The 12,342-nt window shown below is 48.5% G+C and overlaps 1 protein-coding gene across 2 annotated transcripts in view; it reads left to right on the top strand.

Moving 5' to 3' along the window:
* Positions 1-12,342, top strand: part of TMEM120B (transmembrane protein 120B) — a 45,361-nt gene that overhangs the window by 20,490 nt on the left and 12,529 nt on the right. Inside the window, exons 4-6 of one of the 2 annotated variants that reach the window (XM_045041813.1) lie at positions 2,833-2,892; positions 3,518-3,649; positions 9,205-9,294. In XM_045041813.1, coding sequence (XP_044897748.1) covers positions 2,833-2,892; positions 3,518-3,649; positions 9,205-9,294 — 282 coding nt within the window. The remainder of the gene's footprint in view (positions 1-2,832; positions 2,893-3,517; positions 3,650-9,204; positions 9,295-12,342) is intronic. The other variant, XM_003994636.5, reaches the window with a different exon arrangement.

Genomic DNA, 12,342 nt, shown 5'->3' with positions numbered 1-12,342 from the left:
CGAGCGAGATCGAACAGCGTTGTATCAAACCCTGATGCGGGCTCCCAAGTGTGCTCCCATCACTTCCCTCTGCCCTTTTTCCTGGTTTGGCCTAACACAAAGTCAGAGCCCCTGTGAGGAGACTACTAGCCCTTTCACACTTGAAGTCATTCTTCTTGGCTTTTTTTTTTTCTTCTTTTTTTGGTGCCAAATTTGGTGAAAATCTCCCTAAGTTGGATGGTGATAATTTTCCATAGAATGAAACAGCATGACCCTCTTTTACAATGTGGCTCAGATCGTCTTTCCAAGCTCCAGTCTCCTCAGTCCTCCGTGCATTTTACACCAGTTGGCAATCTTTGGATTACAAATGTCCGAAAACCCAACTCAAAGTGCTTAAGGAAAAACAGGGGATTTATTGGCTCATGTAACTAAAAGGTCCAGATGTTGCTGTGGGTCTGGCCAGATCCTGCTGCTCAAATGATACTGTTAGACTCTCTCTCTCTCTCTCTCAGTGAGCTTTCATTTTACTCTCTCTGCCAGTGTGTTTAGCTGGCCGGGGTTGCTCTGGGTTTGCATTCTGCCTGCTTAGCAATCCCAGTAAAGAAAGCATCTTTGTTTCTTAGTAGTTCTGGGAAAAATCCCAGGACCGAGTCTTATTGGCCTGTGACCAGTGTGTCCCATGACCATTATTGACCCAATCGGGGATGCACTGCTTTGATCGGCTAAGCCTGGCTCATGTGCCTTACCTTAGGGTCTGGGAGGAAAAGAGACTCTCTTTCAGGAAGTGGGGACTATATTGCTAGGCAAAAACAACAGATGTTCTTTTCACATCTCTGCTTCAGTTACACCAGACTGGAAATGCCCCCTAGCACTTACTCATAGCTAGAAAGAAGACTCCTCTTTTCTCTTTTCTCCTCTCAACCTTCTACTCATCCTTCAAAGCCCAGTTCAGATGTTAATCACCTCAGTGAAGCCTTTCTAAAACCCCCTCTCCCTCTGCAGAATTAACCCTTATGAGATTTCATACATAACCTTTTATTTACACTTTTATTGGTGCATTAGAGTGCAGGCTATTTTGTAACAAAAGCCCAATGATACAAGAGCTCAAACAAGCTGGAGGTTTCTGTCTCAAACATAACAGTCCAGAGGTGAGTGGGCCAAGAGTGGTGGGCTCGTGGGGTCATCTAGGGACTCAGGGTCTTTCCAGCACCAACTCACTGCTTCACCACCCTTCAGAGAGTTGTCCTCATCTGCATGAGCAGAGCTGGCTCGCACCATCACATCCTCAGGAAGTGGGGAAGAGTCAGGGAGTAGAGGGCAAGCAGATAACTTTATACAAAAAACAAAACAAAACAAACAATATTTGCCATTTCCCAGTGGAGCCAAAAACATAGATATTCAGTAACCCAGAAATTCCGCTCCTGTCTGCATAGCCAATGGAAGTGAGCACTTCTGTCCTCCAAAAGACACGTATAAGAGTGTTGACAACAAAGATGCCAGACACAAAGGCTACATATTACACAAGTCTTTTTAGAAATCTTTTTTTTTTTTTTAGTGTTTATTTATTTTTGAGAGAGACAGAGATACAGAGCACGATCAGGGGAGGGGCAGAGAGAGAGAGAGAGAGAGAGAGAGAGAGACAGAATCTGAAGCAGGCTCCAGGCTCTGAGCTGTGAGCACAGAGCCCGACGTGGGGCTCGGACTCATGAACGGTGAGATCATGACCTGAGCTGAAGTTGAACGCTTAACCAACTGAGCCACCCAGGCGCCCCCACACGAGTCTTTTTATATGAAATGTCCAGAACAGGCAAATCCATAGATGTAAAGTAGGTTAGTGGTTGCCCCATGCTGGCAGGGGAGGGAGGAAAGGGAGTGACTGCTGATGGGTCCGGGCTTTCTTTGGGGATGATGAACATGTTCTAGAATTAGGTAATAGTGATGGTCGTACAATGTTGGGAATATATTGTAAATCATTAAATTGTGTACTTTAAAAGGAGGATGTTATTGGGGTGCCTGACTGGCTCAGTCAGAGGAGCATATGACTCTTGATCCTGGGGTTGTGAGTTCGAGCCCCACGTGAAGTGTAAAGATTACTTTAAAAAAAAAAAAAACTGTAAAAGGGTGATGTAATGGGGGTGCCTGCCTGGCTAAGTCAGAAGACCTTGTGACTTATGATCTCAGGGTTGTGAGTTTGAGCCCCACGTGGAGGGGGTAGAGATCACTTAAATACATAAAACCTTAACAAAAAAAGGGTGATGTTATGGTATGTGAATTACATCTCAATTAAAAAAAAAAAAAAAAGAATGTTCAGAGTAGCTGTATTTCTATTAGCCAAAAACTGAAAACAACCTGAGTGTTCGTCAGTAGCAGAATGAATAAATAAGTTGTGGTATCTCCAGTCACTGGAATACTATGTATAGACAACATGGATGAATCTCACAGACATAATATGGAGGGAAAGAAGCCAGGCATAAATATACTGAAGGTTATACCTCAGTTTTAAAAAGAGCCCTTTTTAAATTGACCTAGAGATTGTATACATGCCTTCACCATATTGGCTGGAACTTAGTCATATGCTCACATTGGCTGCAAGGGAGCCTGGGAAATGTGGTCTGTCAGCCAGCTAAAATGGGGGGACAATGAGTTTGTCATGACTGTTGTGTGTCACAGTTTTCACATTCTTTAGGTGATCATCATTCCCATTCCATGTGAGAATTTTACCAATGAGCTTAGCACCCTGTTTTCTACCACCAGTGCTCCATGTGTGCTTACTGAGTTTGAATGGTTTTGGTTGGGGCCCCCTCCCAGGGCTGTTAAGGAACACGGTGGCCCTCACAGGTATTTTCCTTCCAGGCTCTACTTAAACCTGGTCCTTGGCAATGTGAATGTGACCCTTCTCAGCAACCAGGCCAAGTAAGTATCTCAGATCCCCAGCTGGCATTAGGGAAGCCAGGCATTTTGTTCTTTCAACTCAGGAGAAATGAACGAAGCTAGAATTTTTGCGTAAATAAAGAAATATTAATAGTTGGGGCTCTGGCTCTTGGTCTTTCTGACACTCTCCTCCTCGTTGGGGGACCATCCTGGGAAGGTTCTTTCCCTCTTTTCACGCAGTCAATACACTGGGTGAACAGAAGTGCCACTTCCCCATGAGAAATGGCCCTGCCCCATTCCACTCCTTATCACACACAGTTCTCCTGGGAAGCAGGCAGTACTGTCACCTGAAATCAGTCAGTCCCAGGGGCAGTGCAGCCGTGGTGTTTCTCTTGCGGTAGCTGGTTGGGAAGGAACCTGTGTCCACCCCCTGCCCATCCCTATCACAGGCCCAGAGACCTACCTGAGAGTCTAGCGACATGGGAGCTTTGCGCATTGGCCCCCTTTCTGTAATTGATCATCACTATTAATTCAAGACCAGAGCTTTCCTTTGGTGGGATCAGAAGGTCCTTGTGGGCTGTGGGTAGTGGTAGATGAAGGATCTGATGGGGCTGAGGATTCTGCCCCCAGATGGGATACAGTTATATTACTATAACTATAGTAATAGTTGTGTGACCTTTTCTGGGGGTGTCTATCAATGCAGATTTGCTTACAAGGATGAGTACGAGAAGTTCAAGCTCTACCTGACCATCATCCTGCTCCTAGGTGCTGTGGCGTGTCGATTTGTCCTTCACTACAGGTAATGGGAAGGTGGTGGTGTGTGTAGGCATGGAGTTGGTGGGGCGTCTCTCCTGCATCTGCAACGTTTGGTAGATTGTAGGTAGAGAAGAGCTGTTTCTCATGGGAAATGGCAGCCATGTCCACCCTACATCCATTCAACAAATATCTACTGAACAGCTACTGGAAGAGGCCTTATAACTAGTAGATAGGAAAGAGCCCAGTGGCACACTGACATTGTGGAATGTTATTTGGCCATAAATAGGAATGAAGTACTGACACGTGCTTCGACATGGATGACCCTTGAAAACGTTATGCTCAGTGAAGTTAGAAAAGGCCACATATTGTATGATTCCATTTATATGAAATGTCTAGAACAGGCACATCTAGAGAGGCAGAAAGCAGATCAGTGGTCAGGAGCAGGGCGGAGGGGAAATGGGGGAGGGTACTGTTGATGGGTATAGGGTTTCTTTTGGAGTGATGAGAAGGTTCCAGAATTAGATGGAAGTCATGAATGTGCAACCCTCTGAATATACTAAAACCTAATGAACTGTATACTTCGCAAGGGTGAATTTTATGGTATGTGAATTATATATCAATTATGAACAGAAAAAGAAAGAGAAAACAGGAAAGAAGGGAAGAAAGGAAAGACAAAGGAAAATATCACAGACTGCCTGGGTTTGAATCCTGGCTTTGGGACTAACTGGCTGTTACCGTGAGCACGTTCCCTCTGGGAGCCTCAGTCTCCCCATCTGTAAAATGGGGGGGGGGGGTGGACACCAGGCTGTGCGAGCTGCGTGTGGAGGGCTCTGCCCAGTGCCTGGCACCAGCGATGCCGGTGAGAGTGTCAGCCGCTGCTTTTGGAGCAGTGGAAGCCATGCTGCTCTGAGAGGCTGCGGCCTGGCGGCTCTGGCTGCACTGCCTCATGGGGTTTCATTCCCCCTTCCCCTGCCCTGGCTTTTCTGCCCCAAGGGGAGGTAGCCAAGCACAACTTGGGCATTTGGCCCCGTGTCAGGGGTTTATTTCCTGGCAAGCGCTTGGCTGGGAGTCCGGTTGCTGGTCTGGCCACTTGAATGTCCAAACAAAGGCCCTTTGAGGTCCTGGGCCCGTGCCTGCCTGCCGCCTCGGGGCTGGCCAGGTTCCCTGGAGGGTAGAGGCTGCACACATCAGTACTGCCTGCTCACATGCCATTCTGGAAAGGATACAAGTACTTGATGTGCAACCAGATTCCCTTGCGCTGGGACATCTAGGGCCCTCAAAAGGGCACACCAGTCATATGTTGTCAAGTTCTAAAATTCAGTCTTCTCCCCATCCCTTTCTGTGTGCATTTCCTGGGGCTGTAGTAACAGTGCCTCGAACAGGATAGCTTAGAACAACAGAAATCTATTTTCTCACAGTTCTAGAGGCCAGAAGTCTGAAATCAAGGTGTGGGCAGAACCATGCTCACTCTGAAGGCTCTATGGGAGAATCCTGCCTTGACTCTTCCAGTTTCTGGTGGTGCCTGCTTCCTTGGCGTTCCTGACTTAAAGAAAGCTGTTCCCTTCCATTCTCAGCTTCATGTGCCTTAACCTTGTCCTGTAGCCTCCTTCCCTGTATGTCCCTGTGTTTCTCTTATGGCCTTCTTATGAGGACGCCCGTCTCTGGAGTCAGGGTCCACCCTAACCCAATATGACCGACTTTATCTTAATTAATTACATTTGCAAAGACCCCTATTTCCAAATAAGGTCATATTCTGAGGTCCTGGGTGGATGTGAATTTTGAGGGAACTCTATTCAACCTAGTATACCTTCTTTGGGTTACAAATAGGACCAGGGAGGGGTTCTGGGCAGGCAGCTTATCTCTCTTCTTTTGCCCTCAGGGAAGCTTGCCCTGCTGTTTAACCTTGGGCAAATGACCTAACCTCTCACCACACAGAAAATGAAGATAGTGAGAGCTACATGGTAGAATGGTTGAGAGGACTGGATAGGTTATATCTGCAGTGTTTAGTGCCTGGCACATAAGTGCTGCCTAAGTGTGAGCAGTTGTGATTGCTGCCATCTTTTGTGCTGGAGGAGATCACAGCTTAATATCCAGTGCCCAAAGAGCAGGAGTTTCTTTCCTTACTCTTGCCCCCTTGAGGTGGTTTCCTTGCTGGGTGCCTCACCCAAAGGCCCTTCCGTGGTACCTCTAAGTCTGGAGCTGGGCATGGCTAACGTCCCTCAGAACCATGGGTTCTAGGTCCAGCTCTGCCACTCACAGATCGTGTGACCTTGAGTAGAGCCCTTGATCTCTCTGTGTGTGCTTCCTCGTCTTGCCCATGACCAGAGGACATCTGCCCATGTTGCCGGGCCCTTGGGAGGCTTTGGTGAGGCTGCTGGAGAGTGTGATGTCTCCTTCTTCCGCCTTCAGGCCAAGAGGCTGTGTCTAGTTAGAATTGTCCTCTATTAGGATTGGGTTTTGAAGCTGGTAGGAAAGAGGTGGTTGGGATTAAGCTTGGGTTGGTTGGGCTTGGGTTTGGATTTCACTCCTGGGCAGTTCATTTCCTCTCTCTCAATCTCAGTTTCCTCATCTATAAAATGGGAAGTTGTACCATTTTAGTTTGTGGTCCCCCAGAAGTAACCCAAGCACTCAAGCATTTGAGTGCCAGCAGTTTATTTGGGAGGTGATCCCAGGAAACATTGGTAGGGGAATGGGAAGTGAGACAGGAGGGGCTACCTGTGGGCATCTGGACTCCAGTGCTGCTGGAGAACTGGGGACAGCATGGAACATGCCTCAGTTATCCCACTTGAGGGGCGAAGGAGCAAGGGTATTTTTCTTCCTGCTGCTGTTGGTCAGGGGAGTTGAGGACTGCTTCCAGAGGGTGATAAGTCCCCTTCCCTCCTGATCTGCCTCTCGCATCGGCAGAGTGAGCTCTGAGCCCAGGCATGCCAGGAGTTGCAGGTTCTGGCTGTTGGGAGTTCTATAGACGGGCAGAGACGCAGTAAATGCGCCTGCACAAGAAGCAGTCCCGTAGGGCTGTTCGAAGACACAGACAGGTCATCCATGTCAAGTGCCTGCCCCATTGCAAGTTCCCAGTAATTAGTGCTGGCCTGGCGTGGCAGCCTGAAGGCGTGCACGTTCTAATCCTCAGAATCTGCAAATATATTACCTTACATGGCAAAACATCTTTGCAGATAGGTTAAGCTAAGGATCTTGAGAAGAGATTATCCTGGATTATTCAGTGGCCCCAATGTAAGTACAAGAGTCCTTAGAAGAGGGAGATAGGAGGGTCCGAGTCAGAAGCGGAGGTCAGTGATGCAGTGCCACAAAACAAGGAATGCAGGTGCCTCAAGAAGCTGGAAAAGGTAGGGGCGCCTGGGTGGCGCAGTCGGTTAAGCGTCCGACTTCAGCCAGGTCACGATCTCGCGGTCCGTGAGTTCGAGCCCCGCGTCGGGCTCTGGGCTGATGGCTCGGAGCCTGGAGCCTGTTTCCGATTCTGTGTCTCCCTCTCTCTCTGCCCCTCCCCCGTTCATACTCTGTCTCTCTCTGTTCCAAAAATAAATAAAGGTTGAAAAAAAAATTTTTTTAAAAAAAGAAGCTGGAAAAGGTAAGGAAATGGATCCTCCCCTACAGCCTCCAGAAGGAGCCCAGCCCTGCTGACCCATTGCAGACTTCTGACCTCCAGAACTATAAGGAAATAAATGTATGTTGCTTTAAGCCACTAGGTTTGTGGTCATTTGTTACAGCAGCAACAGGAAGCTCATACATTTTGTCAGAGCAGGCCAAGGCCAGCACCTCAAGCATGTCCCTAACGTGCTGGGGCCATAAAACTTTACTCCATTCTTCTCTTTACTGACAAGATACAGGAAAGGACCAATGAAAAATATCCTGGTAACCCGGACTCACTCCTGGCCTGCCTCTTGTTTGGAGGCGAGCTCAGAAGTCAGTATCTAAGTGACTCTGCACTGGGGAGGCCGACCCCACCCCAACACCCTGTTCGAGTAAGCCTTTGATTTCCTCGGAGTTAAGCATCTGAGACATTTCTCAGCCTTTGGGTACTCTGTGATACTTCCAAAATTATAACCGGGAACGTATGTAGCCCTTCCTGTGCCTCAGGCGCTGTTCTACACCCTGCATGTGTGAAACTCAGCTGATGCTCATAGCGGCCTACACGGGAGCTGCTGGTACTCTCCCCGCTCCAGGGGGGGCAGTGATGGCACGGTCGGGGGGGATTACCAATGTGCCCCCGGTCCCACAGTGGGAAAGAGGCAGAGCTGGGATTTGAACTCAGGCCCTGAGTTTCCAGAGTGTGCTCCTGGCCCTCCTGAGACCGCCTCTGCAGACGATGGTTCAGGAGGGCTTGGGGTGGAAAGTCTGTCATCTGTGACCACAAAACAGGGTCACATAGCTTGAAAGACACCTTCCAACTTCTACTTATTGTTGGAGTCACACTCTTCCATTTCCCTCCTGGGGTTATCATAGTTGTCCCCGTAGTTGTCAGAGACAGGAATGGAGGAGATTGGAAGTGTTCTCCCTCCCATGTGCAGATGGATGGCGCCCCGTACAGTCACTTCTGTTCCCACGCTGAATGGATGTGGAGGGCACTGGCAGCTACCGAGGCGCTTCCCTTTGGGGTGGAAGATAAAGCCTTCATTAGCATCAGGGGCAGGGGAGCCCTCCAAGGGGCTGTCTGTTGCCGGCTCTGTCCCAGGACCCTTCACCCAGGAATGTTCGGGTAGGGGGTCGGCCTTTGCATTTTACAGACAGCAGAGCTGAGGCCGGGCAGGTCTCTGACAGGGTCACACACAGCATGTCTGCAAGCTCTCCACCCTGACCAGGGCACAGCAGCGGCTCCAGCCGCTCTGTTCTGTCCACCTTGAAGACTTGCTCCGCCCAGCTCTGGTACCACAGAGGAGGCGGGGAGTTCTTAAGTTCATCTTACAGACGAGATTCAGGCCGTAAGAACTGTTTTGTAAGTGCAACGAAGTTTAAAGGTGGTTTAAGGGGACAGAGGGAATTTACATTTTGAGGCTGTAGACAGTCTAAAAATAAAATATTAGAGGGGCGCCTGGGTGGCTCAGTCGGTTGAGCGTCCGACTTCGACTCAGGTCGTGATCTCACGGTTTGTGAGTTCGAGCCCCGCGTCGGGCTCTGTGCTGATGGCTCAGAGCTTGGAGCCTGCTTCAGATTCTGTGTCTCCTCCTCTCTCTGCCCATCCCCGGCTTGTGCTCTGTCTCTCAAAAATAAATAAATAAATGTAAAAAAATTTTTTTAAATAAACTATTAGGTTTTCTACTTAGAGTCCTGTTGCCATTCCACCAAAAATTTCACATCAGACAGTGAGAATTTAGAAGGGAGAGAGGGTGCCCTAGGCTGAGTGCTCGGGGAGGGAGAGGAAACCAGCTAGAGCCCTAAAGGTGGGTTGGATTTCGGTAGAAAGGTGAGGGAGACAGGCACTCCAGGTGGAGGCCAGGCTTCCTCTGCCTTGCCCAGGATCAGCGCGAGTTTCCTGGTAGGCAGCGCTCATCCTGGTGTGCTTGTTCTGTTGCAACGCGGGTGGGAGCTCTGTGCCCGGTTCTCATGCCTGCTCTCCTCTCCGGGGTTGTTTCTTTCCACCAGGGTGACTGACGAAGTTTTTAACTTCCTGCTGGTGTGGTATTACTGCACCCTGACAATCCGGGAGAGCATTCTCATCAGCAATGGCTCGAGGTAACAGGGGACCTGGCTTTGTGGGGGAGGGGGGGCGTAGGGGGAGCCAAAGGGAGATCTGGAATGGATGCAGGGGAGGGCTGTCAGCCCCAGCCTGTATTCCCTTCCTCCTCAGAGGGGGCGGGGGGGTTGTCCGTGACTGTTCAGATCCAGGGAGGAGGGAAAACATGTCTGCTGGTGCAGCGTCACTCGCCATGGTCAGTCTCTTGCTTACAAAAAACTAACTCAAATGGGTTTAACACAACAAGAAGTTTATTTTCTTGTATCAAGGAACAGGTCTGTTGGGACTGACTTCAGGTCAAGCTTAATCCAGGTACTTAGACAATGTTATCAGGACCCACTTTCTCTCCACCCTTCACCTCTGCCTTCTAGTATGATGTCTTCATTCTCAGTTCCATGTAGAAGCACCTGGGAGCTCCAGGCTCAAGTCTTTGTTTCTAGCATTCTCAGCAAAATAGGGCACATCACTTTTTTTCCAAGAGCCTCACTGGGTCCCATTGGCACTTGCTGAATCATGTGCCTGTCTCTGCACCAATCACTGTGGCCAGAGAATGCATGGCTGTGATTGGCCAGGCTTGAGCCTCATGCCTGCCCCTACAGCTTAGGAGCTGAGTGTCAGGAGGGGAGTGGTTCCCCAGAGGAAAATTGGGATACTTTCACCATGAGGATGAATGGATTCTGGTGACAGGAGTGACTGGTCTCCCCCCCCCCCCCCCCAAGGGAGATAGGGAGGATGGAGAACATGTGGTAACGGCCTTGGTTCAAACCTGCTTTGTTACCCAGCTGGTGCTGAGGAGGAAGACAGTCAGGCTGGGAGTGAGGGTTCCAGAGTTCTAGTCCCAGTGCTATTCCTGAGCAGCTCTGTGACCCTGGGCAACTGATGTCCACTCTCTGGGCTATTTCACAGCCCCCTGGGGGAGTGTGTCTCAGGGTTGCTGAGTGAATCAAGACACTTGGGGCTCCCCATCACTGAGGGCCTCCTATGCCAGGAGCCCTGCTATTTTCTCATTCTCCTTCCTACCCCCACCTGTCTCTGAGCTGAGACCACGACTTGCCACCTGCAGGACCCATTTTCCACAGGTCTGATTCCTTTTTGGGATGGCCGTTTTCATCTCTGTGTGCCATGCTTGCCCCTATTTTCCCCTGAAACAGGAAGTAACCACCGCCCAACCCCTCCCTGCTTCTTCCCCTCTGGACACTACTAAGGAACTGTCATGAACTGTGTATTTCAGACGGGGGGGGGGGGGGGGGGGGGCTGTCTGCAAACTCCTAAATAATTTGCCACCTTTTCACTTTCTGCCCAGTGGTCTCTTATGGCAGATCCCTGCCCTGCCGGGCCTTAGCCTGCATGTAGAGCCCAGAGGTAAGGAGCAGGGGAACAGCGAGTTTTAGGTATACAGCCCTGCAGCATGTAGCCCTTTAGAAAAAAAGATCAGTGTTTCTCAAACTACACTTGTTTTTTACCCACCCTCTCCATTTTTGCCTTTTCCATGTATCATCTGGTTGATAATGTTCACATTTTAAATCAACCTCTCCTTTTTTTTTAAACTTCAATAAATATTAGTTTATTTTAGAAGGAAATTTTATTTCATCACCATACGTGGAAAACCAGCATCAGTCGCAGGAAGGAGGAAGTAGTGTAAAAATATCCTTTTGTTTTCTTTGTATAAGTTATTGAAGTCAATTATTTTTGCTTCCGGAAGGCTCTGAGCCTGAGGCCTGCCATCTCTCTCTTCGTGTGTGTACATGAGTGTGAAAAGGGAGATTTTTGGACCTGAGAGGCATTAAAGAGACTCTCCCGGACTTACTCAGGAGAACAAAGAGAACTAAAGAGATTCCCTTTCCCCACACAGTTCAGTAGCATCTAGTGCGACACTCAGGTGTCATCTAAAACTTGATATACACGCCCCAAGCTTTGGGAAACACTGAAGTGAAAAATCTCACCAAATAAATAACACTCATAGTCTTCCTTAATTGTAGTGAATAGTATCTTTCTGCTTTTGGGTGTCATTGGAGGGGAGCCAGGGTGGTAGATAGTAGGGAAAGGGGGCCGGGGCAAGTGGCAAAGTCTTCTTGGTCATGAATTCTCTTCCTGTTGTCATGGGCTTGCTGTCAGTCTTACAGTTTTATCCTTTTGATGGACTCTAAGAGTCTTCAGAGGCATGCTACATCTCTAACAGTCACTAACACTTTAGTAAGAGTTACTCTGGTCACCTTTTTATCTAGTGTGACAAGCTGTGGATGGGGCGGGGGAGAGGTGTTACCAGAGAGAAAGGAACAGGACTGAGTGGAGGTCCCTGCAAGTGTGGGTCACACCAGGAGAGTGGGGAGGGGGACAGAGTGGGGTAGAAGTGGGGTTCCAAAGCCAAGCCTCAGGTACCTGCTAACACTTCAGCAGGTATCTCAAGTTGTAATGGGACTGTTCTTCTGGGCCTGTCTTCTGCTGTGGCCTGGGGCAGGGGTTTGGATGTGGTGGGGGCTGGGATCTGGAATGGGTGGGTTTGGTGCTTTATCTTCTGGAATGACTTTGGAGCTGTGGTTCATTAGCTCAGTTAGTGCAATAAGCAAATCAAGTTCCTTTGCAAATCCTGCAAATGAGGGAAAACCACCAGATAGGAGTAAACCTGAGGGGGGAACATATATAAGCATACCTTGTCTAATTGCACTTCGCAAACATAGTGTTTTTTATAAATTGAAGATTTGTGACAACCTTATGCCGAGCAGGTCTATCGGCATCATTTTTCCAACAGCATTCGCTCATTTGGTGTCTCTGTCACATTTTGCTAATTCTTTCAGTATTTAAAACTTTTTTCATTATTATTATATTTGTTATAGTGATCTGTGATCAGTAATTAAAATTTGCTGAAAGCTCAGATGATGGTTAGTATTTTTTTAGCAATATATATTTTTTAAATTAATTTATTAAAAAAATTTTTTTTAATGTTTATTTATTTTTGAGAGAGACAGGGACAGAGTGAGAGCAGGGGAGGGGCAGAGAGAGGGAGACACAGAATCCAAAGCAGGCTCCAGGCTCTGGGCTATCAGCAC

The sequence above is a fragment of the Felis catus genome, chromosome D3, assembly GCF_018350175.1.
Source record: "Felis catus isolate Fca126 chromosome D3, F.catus_Fca126_mat1.0, whole genome shotgun sequence".
Classification (NCBI taxonomy): domain Eukaryota; kingdom Metazoa; phylum Chordata; class Mammalia; order Carnivora; family Felidae; genus Felis; species Felis catus.
Note: the sequence above shows the minus strand (reverse complement) of the source record. Positions and strands in the feature narration are given on the sequence as shown.